The following is a 21847-nucleotide window of genomic DNA, read 5'->3' on the forward strand; positions in this document are numbered from 1 at the left end:
GTGGGAGGGATGCAGTCCCAGGCCGGTCCCCAGCTGTCCCCCTGCCCCAGGCTGACGTGGCACAAGAGCTAGCAGCACGCCGGTGCTCGGTGCTTTGCCTGTTTGCCTGGCACTCCTGGCGCACACTGCTGCAGGAGCCGACGGTGCCGTAACCCGCCACATCCCAGGTTCCCAGCCTGGCTGCAAGGGAGGGGGTTTCTGCGAGGCCGGCAGCCCTGGTGCCCCAGGGCTTTCCCCACGGCGGGCAGGGGCAGACAGCGGCTCTCTCGCCACTCAAAGCCCAGGCCCTCACCCAGCCCCAAGGGGCAAAGCCGAGTGGCTCTCCTGCCCCACGGGTGCCTGACCCAGCCGGCTGTCCTGGGCAGGCGGCACCAGCGACCGCGGGACAGGGCTGGGCACAGCTCGCTGCTGCTCGCTCAGCAGAGACCCGGGCCCTCTGTGGGCAGCGAGGAGGCATTCGCCCGCCCTGTGCTGTGGAGACACGGGTGAGCCCCTGCCGTCACCTGCCGGGCGCGCGGACCACCAGCGGCACGGGGCCCTTCGGTGTGGAGAAGCAGCACCGTGCACAGGGCACACCGACCACCGGGCAAAACCCTCCAGATCAACCAACATGCCCACACCGTCATAGTAAAACATTTATTTGTTCAGGTGATATAAGCTACCATGTTTACAGTTTGTGAACTCACCACTGGCAACATTTAACATGACTTGGGACTGCAGCTGTTGCCACCAGATTTTTCATCATAATTTTTAGTTTTATAAAAACCTTGGACACCAGAAAAAAAGGTATTCAGACTTAATGTGGCAGATGGGAGACGGGCAATCTGTGAACGGGGAAAGAAAGTTTATCTGACGCAGCCAACCTCGACGGCCTCTTGGCTTCGGCTGCAGCTTCAAGTAAAGGTTTCAGCGGGGTGAGCGTGGTGCGACACGTTAATCTTCGGTGAGTTGGAATCGTATTGTTTTCTGCCGAGTAAGAATGTCGGCGGCAGCGTTTTCAGGGAGCGGAGGCGGGCAGGCATCCTGCGGATCGGCCCCGGCTTCTGTGCAAAGAGACAAAACAGAGAGAGTGAGGGGACCAGAAGCAGGATCCGGCCCTCCTCCGCAGCCCGAAGCCGACCTGCCGCAGGGCAGGCAGTGCCAGAAGGTGCTCGGTGGGGCCATCCCAACCACGGCACCGGACCGACAGCGCTGGGAGCTGCCCGCGGAGCCGCCCCGGGCAGGGAGCAGGCAGCAGAGCCTGCCTTCGGCCCCGGCACCCCACTGGCGCAGGTGCTGCCGGCAGCTAACAGGAGAAAAGGTTAACCGCACCTGGCATCCCTGCCTGGGGCTCAGCGAGCCACCACCCGCTGGAAGTGCTGGCACAGCAGTGCTTCTGCTAAAGGGAAAATGAAAGTAAGGAAAAAACCTCCCCCAAACCCAAAATGGAACCAGTAAAGCTCATTGTTCCAGAATCAGATCATTTTCCAGTTTCTAGATTTTCTTTTGCCCTCACTGAGGCCAAGCCTTTTTCTGTGGCAGGGATTTCAACTCTTTGCGTAGTTTCAGAAGTTTGCACAGAACGGAGAAGACCAGAACGCAGCAGTGGATGGGCACGAGTTCTGCACTTGCCTCCGTGAGGTTTGCATGCAAGAGAGAAAGTCACTTTAGACAGAATGTGCAGATGTTTAATTGTCCTGCCCTGAGCTCCCACATCGTTAGCACCAAAGGGACCCATGGCGTAGCAGACAGCCCATGGGGCAGCTGTTTTTCACCAGGAGGAGCGCTGCCTCGCCTGTGGTCCCACCGTGCCTGGCTTCTCGCCCTGCCACCCCAGCACGGCTTCACTTACCTTAGGGAATGCAAAGCTGCAGTTGCGGTATGTAAATACAAACTAGACACCGTGTTTTAAATTCATCCTTGGTTTGCTGCGGGTTACAGCTCCCAGCTGCCTACAGACTGGCCGCGTGAAGCCAAGGCTCAGGTCTGCCGGTCCTACGTGCCCACACCGCGGGCCGGCTGGCGCTGCCCTCCGCCACCCCCTCCAACGGCCGCCCGGGGAAACCAAGGGGGCCGGGGCCGCAGCCCTCACTGGTTTGCCTCATTTCCCTCTCCCAAGGGAATTTTCCCCTGCAGAAGAGATTGCACAGCTTGCACATAAAACACGGTGGGTGCCTCTAGAGAAGCAATTTGTCACTCGCACGTAGAACTGGCGCTCCAGGAGGAAAACCAGCTTGGCACCAAGCTAGGCACACCAACTTGGTCTCAACTTCCAGATTTATGACAGGAATGCTTTCTAAAGTGCACTGCTTGAAACGACCTGAGGTGACACAGCTTGTCCCCGCACAACCAAACCAGGAGCTCATTCCGTTCGTTTTCACACAGACCAAGTTTCCAACGCGGGGTCTCTGCAGCCGGCGACATGCCACCTTTGCTTTTTTCCCCTTTTTAGTTTCCTTCCTTCCAAGCTAAGCTTCCTTCTTTCTACAGCAGCAGCCTTCATGCCTGGCTCTCGTGAATAAATCAATTATATTAAAAGTCTACAGTCAGCAAGACCAGTACGATTTGCCTTTTGTTGGTCTTGCATTACTGATGCCGGGGTGTAGGTGCTTTAACCCGTACCGCTTCAGCCCCACCAACCTGCGCGCTCGTGTTTCGTGGACGTCCGTACTGTTGTGAAAGCAAGACCACAGCCACATTCCAACAGTAAAAGTCAGTATAGGGCACGTGTATTCTTATTTACAGAGTTGATTTAATCTGACATTCAATGCCTAATGCGATGCACCTGCCTGCAGCCTGCAGGGAAGGGAAGACAGCACTGCCGCCCGTGCGCGCGGGCGCTAGCCGCACCCCTTGGTGGGTGCCCGATGCCCAGAGGGACGATTCAGCTCTGAGGGCAACAGCGGCAGCGGCGGGGTGTAGCACTGCAGAACGGCTTGTGGAAGGAATTAGCACTTGGCTGCCTGGAAGCCCCGGCCGGGCAGAGGTGCCGTGGTGGGTTACTTACCCAGCACGGGCCGGATCCGGAGCACAGGCTCTGGCACCAGCTCCAGACACCCCGACACGCAGCAAGGCACGCAGAAACATATTCGCAAAGGGAAAATATGGGATATGTGTTCTCTGTAAGCAGGACCCTATTGACTTTGCCATGGTTTGCTTCTTTTAAACCAGAACTTTGACCAAAATTAAGATTACGTACTAAGTTACCAGGGGAAAGGCATGGTGTGATTTTTTTTTTTTCGTGGCTGTTGTTGCTGCTTTAAGAGAGCAATAGCACACCCCTGGTTGCAAGCAGCACCCTAGAACAGGACAGTAAATGTTCTTGAGCTATTGCAATGCTGACAGATGTTGCCACTCTGCAAGCGGTACCTTTGAGACTCCAGTTCTTCTCAATTAATAGGAAGAGAAGCGATAGTAAATGATAGCAGCTGTGACCATTACTTCTGCTGATTGAACCAATTACTGGGGGAAGAAAAGCACTCCCTCTCTCTGGGCACGGTTTCATGGCAGCACAGGAAGGGCTATGCTGCGCCTTCTCGAGGGCACGCACGCAGCGAGCGCCGGCTGCGGCAGAACTGTCAGCTGTCACAGCTCGGTGTCTCTCCACCAGCCCAGGATGCTCAATGCCAGGCGGCTGCCTCAGCAGCCATGCTCAGGTGCCTAAGGAGTTACAAGGAGACACCTTCTGCAGTCCTGAAGCATTGACCAGCGGGGCTTTCATGGTCCCCAGGAGGCAGGAGCATCCCTGTGCTGCTGGCAGCAAGCCTTGAGCCTCCAGCAGCTTTGCAGCCAGCGGGGACGAGCCAGCCTCGCGGCGGCACCTCGGCAGGCCCCCCTCGGCAGGCAGCGTGCCCGGCAGCAGCCGCCCCGCAGCGGTGCAGGCAGCGGGCGCTGCTGGGCCCTTCCCTGCCAGAGCGGTGTGTGCCGGCGGCTGTGCCCCTCTCCCGGCATGGGGCCAGGGGCCATCGCTTTCCCATTCGCTCCGTGTTGTTGCAGGGCTGCCCGGGTGCGTGGGGAGGGCTGTCAAACACATGGGAACACGCTGGCAGAAATAAAGCCACGTTGGCACCCAGAGCAGAGCAGTACCATGTATTCACTGTAAAGAACATGCCCAGAACACAAGCGGAAAGGCAGCACAGAAAACAACTAACACAGCAAACTTTTCACCCAACAAAGCCCTGCTTCTCCATCCAAATACTGTTTGTACCAGCCCTCTTTAACACAACATGTATGCTCTGAGAAAAGGATTAGGAAAAGGTGTAAGAGGAAGCATGTGCCAGCAATTTTAATGAGAGCAAACAGATTTCTGAAGTAGTTTCTCCTCCTCCGGTGCTTGTGAAAAAAGACACCATCTCATGGCGAAACCAACGGTTCATCTATTTCCGAGGAGCGGACCGCAGGCTGGGCGATGCCCCGAGGGGCAGGTCTGTGCCGCCCGGTTCCAGTCTCTGCAAGCTCCCCTCTGCTGCCGGGCGCAGCCAGGGCTGCAGCGCTGGGCCCCGCACGGCCGCCTCCCCTTGCCCCGCCGCCCCAGGGCTGCCCTGCCCGGCCCCTGCCTGCGCCCGCACCAGGGAACACGCTGCTCGGCTTTACTGAACTCGTATTCTTATTTCTGAAGCATTAGAAAACGTTGCTGTACTGCACTCTGCACAAAGACGTACCAACGTTATTCTGATCAAGGAGGACTGCAGCACTTTCTGCCTCAAACTGTTGGCAACCTCTGGTTTTGCAGAACAGAAAGGACAGAGAATTTCCTCCTTCACAGGGCTTTCCACACTTTGACTGAATCAAGCCTGAATGAAATGAACTGTCCTGCTGCAGTTACTCCAGTGGAAATGGGAGATTTCATGCCCGGTGCACTCCCAAGGGACGATCCTCTCTGCCGAAGAGAGGAAGATGCACGAGACGAACCCTCAGCTGTCCAGGTCTGACCGTTCCTGCACTATTAGCAGAGAATTAAATCAAACGCAGGGACATATGGTCCTTCTAAGCTGCTTACACAGATGCACTGTGGACAGAACACTCAGCTTCAGTGTCTAGGAAATGATTCCTTTGAGTAAAAAATTAAAAATATAAAAATAAGATTCCCTAAATCCCCAAAAGCTATTAATATCTTAGCACTTCCACAAAACATTAGACACATTTACGTCCAATTTTAGGCAACATATAAAGCATTTTCAGTTGATGTTTTTAAAATGCACGATTAAAACAAACTCAGCAGAAAACCCTTAAAGCTCTCCCTGTACCCAGGCGCAAAGTGGAGGTACTGTCCGCAGAGAGCAGCTCCTCGCCGGGCACAGCAGCACGGCTCTTCCCGTACCCGACAACGCCTCCCTTGTCAGACTACCGGGACCTGGGCAAACACATCACTGCCTCTGACGGCGCCGTCTTAATCGCTAGTTCCTGTGTATGCAGCCCCTCGAGAAGAACGTGGACTTCCAGAGAAATCTAAGGAGGGATTTTTTTTTTTTCCTTTTTTTAAACTTTTCCAGTAGGAAGCGGGTATTCTAATTTTGAGGCTTTGTTTCCTTTTTGGTCTCTGCATTTCCCAAGGGAAGAAAAAGGGCTTTCTAAAAAAGAAACAGCTGCTTCTTTTTATGTCCTTCACACCACCCCCACCCAGACTCTCTTTTTCCACAACAGGCGGTACAACCGCCGAGAGCAACCCACAACGGCTGAGAGCAAGGGGGGTCACCTGGCGCGCGTCAGCCGCAAGCCGCGGGGCCGTGGAGGCAGAGACCGGGGGGCTGCCGGAGCCATCCCCTGCCACGACGTCCCCTGCCAGGACGGCGCCCGGGCTGGCCTGCTGCCTGCTTAGAGCCAGGGTGTCTTCAGGCATTGCTTGGGTTACACTGCCCTCACCAACAAGCACACAGGGTGTAAAACGTAACTATTCTATCACTTCAATGGCTGCAAAGCCCATATGAAACCTTTTGTGTGGCATCTGAGAATGCACTAATGTTGCAGAGTTAGAGCTGTCTCTGATGTAAACATGACCATACAAGTTTAATTAATACTAATTGTAGCCTTTTCTTTAGAACAAGCAGAGGGGCAGAAGCATGTCTGCCATCCTCACAACGTGAGGTTTTCAGCTGCTGTCACCTATTGCCGTATGTTTACATCCTTACATAGTGGCCTGAAATTATTCTATCCCACAGGCACCACAAACAGCAGGTTAAAGATGAGACCATCTTCCAGTCCCTTCATTGTGCACAGGGACTACAGAGAACTGAAACGAACCATAGAGTTTACAGGACATATGCCCCAAAAAGCCTAGGAAAGCAGGAGAGGACCATCATCATCCCGATCAGTCACCAGGATGAGCTGCTGAAGGGCCACGTGCCGCCGGCTGCAGCCCTGCCCCGCGGCACCGGGGCCAACCCGCCGCCCTGCTCGCTGCCCCTGCCCGCCTCTCTGCCCCGCACCCTGCGGTGCCAGCGCTCTGCCCGGAGCTCGACCAAGCCGCGTTTCCCTGCCCCAACGGAGGACCGCAGCGATGCCTGCCGCTGCGTCTGGGTGCAGGGCTGCTCCCGCGTCTCCCGCAGGCTCCCCTCGCCCACGTCTCACACCTCCGTGCACCTGCGCTGACGGGAAGGGGCAGCCTTCGCCGCAGGGCCTGCCGGGGCGGGGGCCAGCTCTGAAAACGGAGCAGCAGCCCAGGCCTCGCATGTGTTGGAAGCAACGGGCAGAATACACCTGCCCTGATTGCTGGTGCCGAACGGCAACGGTTTTTTCCAGCGTTGGCACTGGGCAAAGCCATTGATGCGGGATGAGGGTGCTCGGGGACTGCGGGCTGGGCACCCTCTCCGGGAGACCTGGCAGCGTAGCCCAGCTGCTGCACCAGCGCCCAGCCCCAGCCAGCTGGGCCCTGTCGGGAGGAGAGGGACCCCTCGCCCCGGCACCCTCTTCCTCCTCCTCCTCCTCCTGGGCCCTGCAGCGGGCCCCGCCGAGCGGCACCCGCGGGCCCCGGGCACGGCTCCTGGGCGGGCAGTTACCGCGAGGCTGGCTGGTGTACGGAGTGAATATTTTATTTTACACAACATAACAACACAGCGTTGTTGTTTCTGTACAGCATCTGCCTAAAAACAAAGGCAACACCATTGTCACGGAAAAGAAATATACAGCCTGACCGTTTTAAAAAATATCATTTTACTGATTGATCCAGAAGTGGTTATTTGTCAGCTCGGAGGAAATTTCATTTCCTTTATAAAAGGCTTTTTCTGTGAAAACTCTCTCTTTTGTTTTCTGCTACTGCAGAACCAGGAAGCCAGTCCTTGAGTAGGGAAGGCACTGGTGCTGTTTCATGCTTTTTTTCACCCCTTAATCTTTTTTTTTCCTTTTTTTTTTTTTAATCTCTGAATGTTGCCTTCGGTTTTGATATTAAATAAAATCAAATGAAAACTAAATAAAACCCTGTGTGCACTGGGTGGCTTATACAGAACCCCGCATGAACAAGCCATTAATCAGCAAGACAACAGTGGACTTCCAAATCCAATTCCCCAGGAGAGGGAGTTTCACACAACGTTTGGTGTTTTGTTTTTCATTAAAATAAAAATGAAAATTAAAAAAAAAAAAGAAAAAAAAAAGCAGGTCACACAGTGCTTTCCAATATCCACTCAGAACTGGAGAAAGTTGCTTTTCCACTATCCACACCAGAGCTGTCTGACTGGGCTAGCATCCCGTTCATGGACATGCTCCTTTTGGACCGCAATCCGCCTGCGCCCCGGGCGCTGCTGGGGCAGCGGGACTCCATCAGCTCGCCGCCCAGGGAGAGCCTGCGCTTGGCTCGGGATGCGTCAGCTGGCAAAGTGAGGAACTTACTTGGCTTTGATTGTGCTCTTTTGTACGTGGGGGCCCCTTTGACAGAGTCGGGGGGACGGCTAGCTAACTGCAGGGCCGTGGAGTTATTTCTGTTAGTGTTTTGGGACTCGATACCGCTGACAGCTTCACTCTGCAGCTCGCTGCTTAGCTTTGGCCCCGGCTTTCGCTTCTGCTTCTGGGAGACAGAAGTGCTGGAAGTCCAGGCGGGAGGCAAAGCAGAGGTAGTGGTGGCCGAGTCCTGGCTGGAGGCGGTCTCCAGCGACTGCATCACGCCGTCGCTGGCAGACTTGCAGCACTGGATGCCCTCTTCGTGCCCGACGGCCTGCTTGGACATCGACTGCGACAGCACCCCACTGCAGCCCTGGATCTGAGCCCCATTTGTCTGCGAGTACACGTTGCTGACCTTGGTGGCCTTCTGCTGCCCATTGTTGTTACACACCTTGTAGCGGATCATGAGGATGATGATGAACACGAGCACAGAGGCCACGATGATCCCACCAATGATGATAATCATGGTCCCACCCAGGAACTGGGACTGCATGAAATGGCAACGCACGTAATCCTGCTCGGTGGTGAACTGCGTGCAGCCCACCACCCTGGTGGCGGTGAGCGAGGTGATCCCGTCATCGTAGATTGCCAGGACACACAGGTCGTACACAGTCCCAGCGGCCAGGTTGTTGACCAGGAAGGTTTTGCTTGTGGGAGGTATCATTCTGGGGGAGAAGGAAATCAGCGTGAATGAACCCGGCAGACCCACAGGCACCTCCCCGCCGTGTGCTGCAGCCCCCGGCCGCGGTGACCAGCACCAGGGCTCGGCTCCTCCTCTCCTGCCGCTGCCCCTGCAGGGCTGCTCGCCATCCCGCAGCAGCTGCTGCCCTGCATTTGGTGCAGCAGCAGTCGCCGCCAAGCCCCCCAGCACGGCTCGGCACTGCAGAGCCCCTCATGAGAGTGACCACGTCAAAAATGTAAAAGAAACTACCAAGAAAAGACAGTTTTGAATGGTGTGACTGTTACCGCCGGCAGCACAGTGCCTCGCTGCACACCACCAGCACACCGGCACGCACACCGCCAGAAAGGGCTACAGGAACGTGTTCACGGACACCTTTCGCCTTGTGTTTTCATAAAGCTGAGAGCATTTAGATCCATTTAACTCATCTAACTTTACAAACTTTCTGCCAATCAGATTAGTTCAGAGGACTAGAGGTCCATTTGGACTATCTAAAAATAACACCGTTCAAGGTAATTTCCTTATTTGCAAGTAGAAAATTGCATGAGACTTTCCTGAGACTCCCACCGTCTGTTGCCACAGGCAGGGCTCTGCTCGGCCGGCGCGGCGCGGGAAGCTGCCGCTCCGGCGGAGGGGGCTGCGCGGAGCCGGGGGCAGCACGTCAGCGCCGGGCAGCCTGGCAGGGCCCCGCGCAGGCGGGCTGCAGCTGCCTTACCTGTAAACAAGGGAGTCATCATAAGTACCGTTGTACTGGATTTGGAACATACGTATCCCGGGTATGTTCCTCTGAAAATTGAATTTCAGCAGAGCGGTAGAGGATGTTGCTTCCGCAACGACCACCTTCTTATCTTGGCTCACTTTAGTATCCCCATTGCTACTGCTCGCGTTGGAGCCCGACTTGGTGGAAGTGGAGATATCCGAGGAGCCGGGGTCGGGCTCGTGGATGTGGTTCGTGCTGTTCAGCAAGTGGGGGAGTTTGATTATGTGCAGGTCCACTGTCTGCGTGGCCTCCCCAGCCGGATTGGAAGCAATGCAGGTGAAGGAGCCCGTGTCCTTCACCGTCGTTATAAGGATGTCGAGCGTCCCGTTGTCATACACCACGGACCTCGTTGCATTTGAAATCAGTTTGCCCTCAGGTGAAATCCAATGAATTGCTGGTTCGGGGTCCCCCCGGGCCTTACACCGCAGCGCTGCCCGCTGGCCCTCCAGCACCCGCAGCTCGTGGGTGTGCCGGGTGATGAGAGGAGGCTCGCACAGGAACTCCTCCTCGGGGATCGACCAGAAGTACCGGCCGGACAAGAGGGTGGGAGAAGCACAGGTCTCCAGGTCGTCTTCCCTCGACAGACGCCTCAGCCACAAAAGCTCACAGTTGCAATGCAAAGGGTTCCCACCAAAGCTCAACGCAAAAGTCGAGGGACTGATAATTCCTGAGGTTGCTAGTACCTGAGCTCGCTGGAAGAGAGGATCAGGCGGTAGCTTCTGCAGTTTGTTAGACGTGACGTCCAACCTGGTCATCTTGTGGAGGTGGGAGAAGGTCCCCTTAGGAATATGGTCAATCATGTTGTGGTCTAGACTGAGAGTGTGCAAACTAACCATCTTCTCCACTGCATCCCAGGGGATGGTTTCCAGATTATTGTAAGACAAATCCAATTCCTCAAGAGCTAAAACATCATCGAAAGCTGTGGAAGAAATTAAAGTCAGCTGGTTGTTGTTAAGTATCAAGTGGTGAAGATTGGAGAGTCCACTGAACATGTCATTGGTGATCTTAGTCAATCGGTTGCTGTTCAAATGCAAAGCCCGCAAATTGCGCAAGTCAGCAAATGCGTGAGGTGTAATAAAACTGATTGTATTCCTGGACAGCGTCAGGTCCACCAGGCTGGTCATATTGGCAAAGTCTTTCCTTTTAATGTTTGTAACAAAGTTGTCTGCCAGCCGTAACTCCACGGTCCTCCTGTCAATGTTGGGAGGAACAAATAAGAGCCCTTTCTTGGCACAAAGGGTGGCAAGGTTCGGAGACAAAATCTGACAGACACAGCGCTTTGGGCAGATCTGAGCTCTCACCGCTATGCCAATGAACAGCAGAAACAAAAGCAGTTTTTCCATTGTAGATCAGGTTCAAGAGCCTGTAAGGGAGAGCAAAGGTCTGTTAGTCTCTGCAAGGTAAGCAAATCACATAATAAAAAAGCAAAGACAAACCGTCTGTGGTTAAATCATGAAACTGAGGTTCACGTAACGGTGTGCCATCCTCATCGTGTTACCTGGTGTCTTTATCATTCTCTGTATCCTGACCTAAGAGCTTCTATACTGCCTTCCAGAAGAACAATTGAGATATATATTTATGTTCGCATACGCACATATATACACCCAGGCACCCAGACACTTCTATACAAATGACAAAGCAGTTCGGAAGCAGCTGGTGGCACGGTGTCAGCGGTGCCTTTCAGGCCTCTCCTGCCAGAGCTCATCCCGCCGTGCAACGCACCTCCACCCTGGGCACTCGGCTTTCAGACAGAAGCTCCTGACCTCACGGTCTGGAGTTCCTTTGCCGTAATGCCATTTATGTATTGAAAATGAGGGACGTTTCATGTGTGCTTTACTTGCTAAGCTAAAATTCTCATCAGGCTCTAAATCACGGCAATTCAATGGGTTTATAGCCATCTCCACCGAACATTTAAGCTCTTAATTCTATCTGCAGCATAAACTCAGAAGGAGCTAATTTTATGTCATTCAAAAACCAAAAATGCAAATAAATCAAACAAAAAAAAACACCAAGAGAAGCCCCCAGAACAGGGATCTAAATAAAAATGGAACATGGGCTAATTTTAGATCATCGCTGTTTTCCCGGCTGCCGCAACCAGCAGCGCTGCACTCTTCTCCCAGAAAGCCTGACAGTTCAATTAGCCTTATCTCTGACACTGCCAGATCCAGGATCCTCACAGAGTATGGAAACAAGGAAGATAACAGCAGTGCCCACACCAGCTAAATGAAACCATCTATCAGTGGCTACGCCCAAAGCTCCGCAGGAGCTGCGGCGCTGGCTTCTGCGCCGCCCTGCGCCAGCGTCCCCTCACGGCCGGGCAGGCGGCTGGGAAGGCGGCTGCTCCTCCAGGGAGCGGCGGGCGGGAGGGAGCACGGTCCTGCGGAGAAGCACCTACATGTCTGAGAGGCAACTTGTGCGGTTGTAAGCAACCGACCTCAGCAGGGCTCCGCATTGGAAATGAAGCTCTCGGCTCCCTTTGGGATTGATAAACCTATGCGCGTACAGATCGGATTACTCAGACGCATTATCATCCCAGAAATGTACTAATGAAGCTCATCTAAAATAAAAGAAAGTTTCACAGGTAGCCATAAGCAGGAGTCTTGAATCATCATGGATATTTAAAGACATTTAACGTCAGAACAATAATTACTGCTCCTATTGTCCAGTCCATCCATAATCCAGCCACAGTGCCATGCAAACTCCGAGGAGCCAACAAGTTGCAAAAAGGATGAGTGAAAATACCAGCCTCTAAACGCTGCTGTTCAGCACTATCAATTTTTTTTTTCCTGATACTGGGATTCCATCTCGTAAAGTCCCCACTGGGAAAAAAAAAAAAAAAGAGGTCTTCACCTGAGGATGCTGCTGCGGGCATGGCCTATCACTGCTGCGGTGCTGGGAACCGTTACCGTAACCACGACCGTTACTGCTACCCTTAACTGTAGCAGAAAGCAAACTTCCCGGGCAGCATTCAAACGCCTTTTGTGGATTCAGTTTCACCCAGCCCGTGCCAGCACTGCGGGTCAGGGTGGTCCTGCAGGTGAAACGGACTTGGAGGAGAATGGTGATGCCGAGCAGTGGAGGACGCACGGCAGAGCAAACGGCATACTCCATCCCCCAAACCTCACTGGTGACGCCCACCTGGCCACCTCCCGACACGGCAGCCGCAGTCACCACCGTGGGCTGTCACCCACCCTTTCCAGGTGGGACTTTTCTCTCTTAACCTAGATCTAGCACACACCAGGTTCAAATGCACTCAGCGGCTCAGGGCATCCGCAGCACAACTGCCAGGGTCCCCAGACAGTCTTGGCTCACATCCTCATTTAGATTTGCTAACTTAATACTGCTAATTTAGATTTGTAGCTGTGATTAAAGTAATGTGCTTGGATTTCGCCAAGTTCATTTGAAGAGCTATACGAGATTAAAACCAAATCAGCACGGCGCATTTACAAGTTTGGAAATACTGCTACAAGATGAAACGGCAACATAAGGAGACGTAAACTTAAATCACAGCTGGAACGACAAGGTTATGACGAGGTTACCCACCAGTGGAGGTGGGTTTTTTTCAGATTTTAGCAGAGCTTTTGATACTGTCTCTGACAGTATCCTCTGGACAAAACACCCAGCACATGGTGATAGCTGGACACACTGTGATGGGCGAACACCAGCCTGAAGGGTCAGGCTCAAAGGGGGCAACACCTGGCTGGTGGCCAGTGGCTGTGCCCCAGGGCTCAGGTTTGGGGCCGGTCCTCCCCAGTGCTTCCACCAGTGACCTGGACAGGGAGGTGAGTGCACACCACGTACGCCTGCCAGCAACGCTGAATTAGGAGGACCACTGAGTCCTTCGAGGGCGGAGAGGCTTACAGAGAGCTCTTGGTGGATCAGAGCGCTGGGCGGTCACCAGTCCTGTCGACTGTAACAGCATTCTCCTGGAGAAGCTGGCTGCTCACGGCTTGGATAAGTGCACTCTGCGCTGGGTTAAAAACCGGCTGGATGGCCGAGCCCAGAGAGTGGTGGTTAAGAGAGTCAAATCCAGTTGGCGGCCGGTCACGAGTGGTGTTCTCCAGGGCTCAGTGTTGGGGCCAGTCCTGTTCAATATCTTCATTGATGATCTGGAGGAGGGCACCCTCAGTAAGGTTGCAGATGACACCAAGCTGGGTGGAAGTGTTGGTCTGCTGGAGGGTGGCTGGAGAGGTGCCTGGTGGGAAGGGACCTGGGGGTGTTGGGCCGGGAAAACAGCGATGATCTAAAATTAGCCCATGTTCCATTTTTATTTAGATCCCTGTTCTGGGGGCTTCTCTTGGTGGTTTTTTTTGTTTGATTTATTTGCATTTTTGGTTTTTGAATGACATAAAATTAGCTCCTTCTGAGTTTATGCTGCAAATAGAATTAAGAGCTTAAATGTTCGGTGGAGATGGCTATAAACCCATTGAATTGCCGTGATTTAGAGCCTGATGTCAACCAACACCCCCAGGTCCCTTCCCACCAGGCACCTCTCCAGCCACTCTCCAGCAGACCAACACTTCCACCCAGCTTGGTGTCATCTGCAAGCTTACTGAGGGTGTCCAACACCCCCAGGTCCCTTCCCACCAGGAACATGAGCCAGCAGTGTGCCCAGGTGGCCAAGAGGGCCAATGGCATCCTGGAATAGTGTGGCCAGCAGGACCAGGGAGGTGATGGTGCCCCTGTACTGGGCACTGGTGAGGCCGCACCTCGAGTGCTGTGTTCAGTTTTGGGGCCCTCACTCCAAGAAGGACATCGAGGTGCTGGAGCGTGGCCAGAGAAGGGCAAGGAAGTTGGTGAAGGGTCTAGAGAACAAGTCTTGTGAGGAGCAGCTGAGGGAGCTGGGGTTATTTAGTCTGGAGAAGAGGAGGCTGAGGGGAGACCTTCTTGCTCTGTACCACCACCTGAAAGGAGGTTGTAGCAAGGTGGGGGTCGGTCTCTTCTCCCCAGTAACAAGCGATGGGACAAGAGGGAACGGCCTCAAGCTGCGCCAGGGCAGGTTTAGGTTGGATATTAGGAAAAACTTCTTCACGGAAAGGGCTGTCAGGCCCTGGCCCAGGCTGCCCAGGGCAGGGGCTGAGTCCCCATCCCTGGAGGTATTTAAAAGCCAGGGAGATGTGGTGCTGAGGGACATGGTTTAGCGGTGGACTTGGCAGTGCTGGGTTAACGGTTGGACTTGATGATCTTAAAGGTCTTTCCCAACCTTAACTATTCCATGATTCTATGATTGTCTTGGAAGGGGTGGGAGAGGGGTGCCAGTGCCTGGCTCGGTGCCAGTGAGCCGTCCCCCTCCGACAGGTCCAACCTAAACCTCCCCTGGCGCACAGGGGCAGGAATCCACACCACCGCCATCAGGAGCCACCTCTCCTCCGAGGACAGCAGACCCCAGCAGCCCCGGCGCTCCCCTGGGCACACGCGGACCCAGCTGTCCAGGACTTCCCGAGGAGTCAGACCCGAATCAGAAACCTCTGCAGGGTTTTGCCAGGCGAGGTCTGGCACAGAGGCACGGCCGGAGTGACCCTGCCCGTACGGGGCACTGCTGCTCCAGAGCCCAGCACCACCGGGGCGCTGCACTGCGGGGCGAGCGGCAGCGCCCGCGCACGCCTCAAAGGGCCCCGATCGGCAGCAGGCTATGAAAATAAATGACCACCCACCGGTTCTAGCAACAAATTGAGGTCATGTGAAGAGCTAATGAATTTGAAATTTCTGCCTGGAATTGATCCAAGGGACATGGGAATGAAATGTCACGTACACCAGGCTGAGATTGCTTCTTTTTCCCCGACGTGCAGCTTGCTGGGCTTTTTTTGCCCCCATCTTCTCTGGGAGCAATAGGTTTTATGATACTTAGTGCAGCATCTGCCGATGTGTCCAGTGCTCCAAAGGGTCATATGCATATTGCAAATTGCATAACACACAGAAGCAGCGGGATCCAGGAGACAGTAATTAATTAGCAAACGATTTCCACTGCATCCGATTCAGTTCAGACGGTAGGTGCTACACAAAGCCAGCGTGCCAGGGAAACCCAACGCGGCACACCGGTAGCTATTCAGAGCCAGCTGCTAATACGGTGCCTGGCTCAGACATAATCTGTTATCACTAAGGTCATGACAGAAGCTACTGACTGCCTTTCCTACCCCTCCAGGCCTCAGCAGAAGTTGTGATTTTCAAGGTCTTTGCAAATGCAATTTCGTGGTGGGGAAAAAGTAGTCTAGAAGTTGATGATATTCACCTGCTGGGGATGGAGGATGGGGAAATAGCTGGCACCAGTCACCAAAGGCATCATCCTGCAGCCATGCTAAAATGGGTGCATGTAAATGAAGATGCTGTGATATATGGCATACGAGCTGCTAAAACTACCTAAGCAGAGAACAAGGAGCTTCAGTTTCACAAAGGTCAATGATTTGTAAACACTCCTGAGTGTTTTGCTGAATTGGAAACAAAGTACCTAAGAAAACAGAAACACTCAGATCACAGAACCTCACCACCAGGTTTCCCTGGGGGCTCTGCTGGCCGCCCGGCCGCTGCACAGGCCAGGACCACGGGCCAGGACCACGGGCCAGGACCACGGTCGCTCGCCCTCTCATGCCAGTGAGGAGCAGCACCTCCCGATACGGGCAGCAAGGAGCCCTCAGCTGCGGGGCAGCTCCACCCGATACCCAGCCTGCCTGTTTGCTCTGCGGGGAGGACCGGCTGTGTTGGTTCTCTGACACTTGTGAAACTTGCTGTAGGACTGAACAGTCTAATCACCACGGGGAGGCACGCTACAGAGGAAACACTGTGCCCCAGTCTTGTTAAAGGGCTTCAAACACTGCAACAAATACAGCTGCACCCCCTCTAACCTCTGGGAATTTTAAAAGCTACAGGACATCAAATCGTGGTTGCTCCAGGGCCTCCTTTGGTGCGCCTGATGCCGCCGCAGAGGTGGTCAGGTGCGCCCCAGAGGTTACGTCCCCCTGTAAATAACGAAGTACAGCCCCGCGCTGGAGGCAGGCTGGCTAATGAGCTGTTTCACATAGCTGCTCTCATTTTCCTCCAGCCTTAAGCCACAAACGATACGCATGCAAAGCAATGCATTCTGGGAGGCAATTTTTCTCCCTGTAATGAGGTCTAAACTGGCAAGATTAAAGTGAACAACAACAATTATTTTAATTAAAGAGATTTCTAGAGAAAGCAGAACCGGTATCAGTAAGCCCTAGACCACGCCGAGCTCATGGCTGATGTCTGAGAGCAAAGCTTCTGCTGTTTGCACAGCCGGCGGCAGGGCACGGTGCTGAAAATACAGAGCGAGGTGGTCCCTGCCCCAGAGCTCGTGGGGGTCTGCACCCCTCGCCCGGAGCGTGCTGCCTGCTGCGGCGGGCAGAGGCACGGACTGGGGCGGGCGCAGGAAGGGGGGCAGCAGCGGGGGGACATCTGGCAGCAGGACCCGGCTGCAGCCCTGGCAGTGGCAGGGCTGGAGGCGGCTCTTCACAGGAGGTGGCTGGGGAAGCAATGGCGCTGGGGAGTCAATGCTGCCCCTCGGAGGGACGGGGTCAGCGCACAGCACTGGTGCAGCGGCTGGGAGCAGTGCTGGGCATCCTTTGCCGCCTGCTGTGCGGCGCTGGGAAGGCGCTCCTGAGGAAGGACCGCATCAGCACATCCCGCCCACCAGGGCTTTCTGTAAGCAGCTACCGAGCCGGAGCTAGAAACACAGATTAGACTGACCTTTCATCCAAGCCACAAAGGCCCCCTCCAGTTCTGTCTGAAAATCAACTGGTTTTCTCCAGAAATAAGCTGACCACAATGCTGCGGTGTGGACAGCAAAACTGCAAACTAGAGCTATCAGGAGGCAGGGGATGCTTAAATCAGCAAGTAATGGCAGCAAGGAGGGCAAGGCAGGAGAGAAGATCGAGTGCGAGGGGAGGTGAAGGTGAATCTCCTCACACTGTCTGGCCCAGCCGAGGGCCAGGGCAGGGGACACTTCTGCCTTTCGGTGCCGGGCCCTTTCGCCCTGCCCGGGGCTGCGGAGGGGAGGACGGGCGGATCTCCCACCAGTCTGCCGTGGCAGGGTCCCAGCCCGCCATGGCCCACGGAGCATCGCAGCACCGCACAGGAACCCTGCACAGGAGCGGCACGGCGAGCCACAGCCATGCTTGCACCAGAGCCAGCAGCAGCTCTCCCGCTGAGAGAGAGCCTGCTTCGGTCTGTGTCTTCCTGCCCGAGCATCTCTCAGCAAGGCCACGGGAGCACCCACCGCCGCGTGGCACCGGGCAGCCCCAGGCGGGGGCTCCGGCATGCCCAAGAGCAGCGCTGGCAGCCAGAGCCCGGCTCAGGCACCCCAACTCCAGCTACCCTCGGCTTCAGTCTGGGACCGTGTCAGCCAAACGGCTGTGATAATGGAACAGTCACTGCTTTATAGCAGGACAAAATGCCCACCCTGTCACTATATTAACTTCTTAATTGCTTTATTAATCAATTAACCATTTACTAAATTGGCACAGCTAAATTTCTGAGGAAGAGTGCAAATATTAACCTGCTAGAAAAAATATTGGCTGCTGCATAATAACGACAGTATGTGCTGGCAGGTCTGCTTCCCCGGGCCCTGCGTGGCGAGCCCCCGGTGACCCAGGGCGGCCCTGGTGCGGGGGAGGCAGCACCCCCATCTCCCCTGCCCCGGGCCCCCCGGGAGCTGCCCGGACCAAAGGTTTTGCACTAGGAAGTGTCAGGCACGACAACAGTAAAAAATAACTACGTCATCCAGGGTACCGAGTATAGAGCAGCACGAAACCACTACATGCGGCATACCCAGAAACAAATCCATGAAACACCAACTATCTCCAGGTGATTAATGCTTTGATCCACAAACACAGCACTTGTTTCTTGCATTCTCATGTGCACGGTAAGCCTTTCCCTGAAGGAAGGAGTGATTAGGCAAACTATCAGGGAGTCCTTCACTCAAGCGTGTACCAATGTCCTAAAGACACTTTGTAAGAAAAACCTGTATCTTGAGAATATTGCCCATGTATTACTACAGACAGGCAGCGCTGGCTGCACCCGCAGCCGTGGCAGGTCAGGGCACTGGACATCTGGTGACACAGTGCAAGGGCACCGAGATCATTTGTCTGGCACAGAGGGAACCAAAACCAGACCGAGCTGGAACCCAGGAAAAGGGTGCTCCCAGGGGAAGGGCCAGAGCTGGAAGGTAAGTGACACAGAGCAAACAGAGGCAAATGCAAGCGCACTAGAACGAGGAGCTTGGGGAGGGATGTGAGCACCTTCAGGCAGGAGCCAGCTAACACTGGGCACGACGGACACGTCCCCTGAAGCCGGGGTGCTACCTGCGACTGGGGACCGACCCCACAGCTCATGTGGGACTAATGGAAACAACAGGTACCAGTATGAGTGTCGCACCGCCAGACTGTCACTACTGGCAGTCACCAGCCCCACGCAGCCGGCACAGCCCCCGGCACAGCCCCCGGCACAGCGCTGCTCCCTCACGCAGCTCAGCCGCAGCCGACGAGGGGCTCCACGCTGAGTCCCGGGAGCCCCCTCACACCTTCTCTTCAGCGAGCTCTGATTTCGTGATGCACCTGCATTTTCCCCCGCTGTGCTGTGATGGGCAATAGCGCAGAGGGGGGTGAACCACCCCCTCACTGCACCCTGACACATCCCACCGCTGCTCTGGCACGTCGGTCAGACAGGACAGCTGGGGGTGTCCCAGTTCCTAACGCCTGGGTCTGGCATATGGCACAATACATCGTACCACGTTTTATTTCTGAAGTTTCCAGTTACACGTAGTTCAGAAAGTTGCTAGCGGATTTCAAACACACTTGCAACAAAACTTTCACACCGAGTTGGTCAACTGTTTCAGATGTTTTCATTTATAAATGTGCACACAGAACCACAATTACTTACCAGTCCTCGTGACCTGAGTCTCCCAATTTATTTTCCTGTGGCTGTTAACAGCCAGCAGTGTTTGACCCGGCCCAAGCAGCCGATACGGTTTAGACCTTTCCCTGAGGGGTCTGAAGTCTCTGCTGAAGGACCACCAGAAGGCAGTGACCCACGAGCACCCATGCAGACAAGGGGCTGGCAGGAACACGAGGGGAACCTCTGGCTATTTCGGGCGTGCAGCTTCTCACCCCCCCGGAAAAACACCCAACAGCCCCAAGCAGCCCCGGGGTTCGCTGCAGTAGAAGAGAGGCTGTGCCTTGGACTGTATTAGAAGGATACTAAACTCGTTATTACTGTTAATTGTACACATTGCTCAGTTATCCATCTGCCCTGGAGACAGGCAAGCAGCAAGGGGCTGTCACGTCTCACGTGCAGCAATTCGGCTTTTTATACCCCGCAGTTCATCTGTTTCGTGAGCAACTCTATTGCCTTCAATTGTTTGTAATCTTCAACATAATTTGCAAGTTGTTACTTGCACTTATTTTGTCTGCTGATTTTATTATAACCCATAAGATTAGAGTGGTTTGACATAATACTTTGTTTCAAAATCCCATCAGCGTCACACAGCCCGATGATGCACCAAGGGCACCAACTTCACTGCCAATTCCTGCTGCCTTGGGGTGCATGCCCTGGCCTGCAACCCCCGGTGCCTGCAGCTCCCTGGGAAACCGGCTGCTCCGCGCCCTTCCACGACCGCCCCAGCGCACGGGTGACCCTTTGGAGCAGCGAGGAAGGTAAGTGGATGTCTGCTTCAGCTTCAGTCCAGGACCTAAGTTCCTGACCCCGGTCTCGGCACGGGGGGGGGGGCACGGCCACGCAGCAGCACCCCCAGGCGCAGCTCTCAAGGGCACACAGCCTATCCGTGCCGCTGGGCCAGGGCACCCTGGCCGGCACCCTCAGCAGCGGGAGGGAGCACTCCTGCACCCGCTCCCGCTGCCTGTCCTCTCGCCCAGCCGCCGCCCCATGAGCAGAGATCCCTACCTGAAGCACCGCAGCTGGGACGGGTGCCCCGTGCCCGAGCGCATCGCCTGCCCAGCTCCTCCCGCTGCCTCAGACCTGGCCTCGGAGAAGCACCAAGGGCTGGGGAGAGGAGGGACAGGGACACTGGTCGTTTGCAGTATTAGAGTTCAATTGCTGCAGAGTCACTTGGTGAGCACCAGTATCGCTAATGGCGAACATGGGATTTGCTACACACAATCAGATCAGTGGGACATCTCACCCTGCCCCTTGCTGCGGGAAGCAGCTGATCCTCACCCACTTCCAGAAGGCAGCCCGGAGCAAACGTGACCGCGCAGATACCTGCCCCTCGCAGGGACAGACCCAGACCTCCTGCATGTTTTCAACTTTCCCATGTGTGCCCTGCTATGTGGGATGCGATTATCTCTGCCTGCCACTAATGCTTTTAAAATTACTCATCCCTCCTCGATTCCCATCCCCTGTTGGGTCACTGACCTCGAAGGACCTTCACATATATTGTATCACAGTCCTGCACCCTGGGTAAAAAACCTCTCTTGCGTCATCACAGCTGCCCAGCTTATTCAGGACATAATGGGAAATGATGTAAAGGAAACTCAGTGACGTGAAGGCAGATCCCTCCGCAGAAGACAGAACCGCTGAGGTTGGCAGGACCTCCGGAGCCCACCTCGTCCATCCCACCCCTGCTCAGGCAGCGTGGGCCAAAGGAAGCCGCCAGGGCCGCGTCCCTTGGACGTCAGGTATCTCCCAGTGCCACCAACCTTGCTAAAGCGGGCGCAAGGAGAGACCCCGGCTGAGAGCGAGGGCCCGGGGCGGCACTGCCAGTCCACACGGGGATGCTGCATTTCCTGGCACAAGGTATGTTTCTTCCTCAAAAGCTGTTTCTGGTTTTGTGCTGTTTCTCATCTGTCTTCTACAGAACAAAATGCTTCAGCTCTTGCCCTTGCAGAGTACAGCTTATAAACATGCCTGTAAAGCTCAGAAATTGAGGAGAAAAATAGGGTAATTATCCTTTATTTAGTCTTTAAAGCACTTTATTTTAGAATTGTTTCACGTTGTCTGGAGCAGACAACACTCAAAAATACCAAGTCCTCAAAAAGGTAAAAATAATACTGGGTTCCCTGCACCAGTGCAAACGGAGCGTGGCTCCCAGGTCATGGCTGAAGAGCTTCCAGCAGGAGACGGGGACCAAGGACACTTCCCAGGCACTCAGGTCTTTCAACTTCTGCTGACACAGCTTTTTGTGTCCTGCGTTTCCACAGGAGTGCCGGAGCCTTCCCGGGACGCGTGGGGAGGTTCATTATCGCAAGCCTGAAGGCGGCCCCGCGCTCAGGGGGGCTGCGCCCCAGCCAAGGACCCCCAGCCTCCAGCACCAGCTCGCTGCTGGCCCACAGCAGGCTCACCCGGGGCAGGTGCCACGCCAGCGGTGTACACCCTGGTGACACCGGGGTGAGTGCAGCTAAGGCAGCAGGGACACAGGGATTTCCAGGAATTCGGTTTGTTTTCCCTTTTTGTTCTGCTCCCCGCTACTCCCTCGTCGACTGTCTCTCTCTCACACACACGTGTCCCGGCAAGCTGCTCTGAACACGCGGGGACCGGCACTCTCACCACCGGCTGCCTGCCACGCACACTGACAGTAGCATGGCGGGGCTGTC

At 54.9% G+C, this 21847-nt stretch overlaps 1 protein-coding gene across 3 annotated transcripts in view; it reads right to left on the reverse strand.

The window, feature by feature from the left end:
• Positions 1 to 661: 661 nt before the first annotated feature.
• LRFN5 (leucine rich repeat and fibronectin type III domain containing 5) overlaps positions 662 to 21847 on the reverse strand; it is a 60190-nt gene continuing 39004 nt past the window's right edge. Inside the window, exons 2-4 of one of the 3 annotated variants that reach the window (XM_087746960.1) lie at positions 9243 to 10650; positions 7801 to 8513; positions 662 to 1043 (exon numbers count right to left, since the gene is read on the reverse strand). In XM_087746960.1, the coding sequence (XP_087603086.1) occupies positions 934 to 1043; positions 7801 to 8513; positions 9243 to 10630 (2211 nt within the window). In that variant the 5' untranslated portion in view covers positions 10631 to 10650 and the 3' untranslated portion in view covers positions 662 to 933. Of the gene's footprint in view, positions 1044 to 3666; positions 8514 to 9242; positions 10651 to 21847 lie in introns of those variants that run through there. The other 2 variants (XM_087746959.1, XM_087746958.1) reach the window with 2 other exon arrangements.

The sequence above is a fragment of the Nipponia nippon genome, unplaced genomic scaffold, assembly GCF_047370975.1.
Source record: "Nipponia nippon isolate SJK-2023a ecotype South Korea unplaced genomic scaffold, ASM4737097v1 scaffold_11, whole genome shotgun sequence".
NCBI lineage: Eukaryota > Metazoa > Chordata > Aves > Pelecaniformes > Threskiornithidae > Nipponia > Nipponia nippon.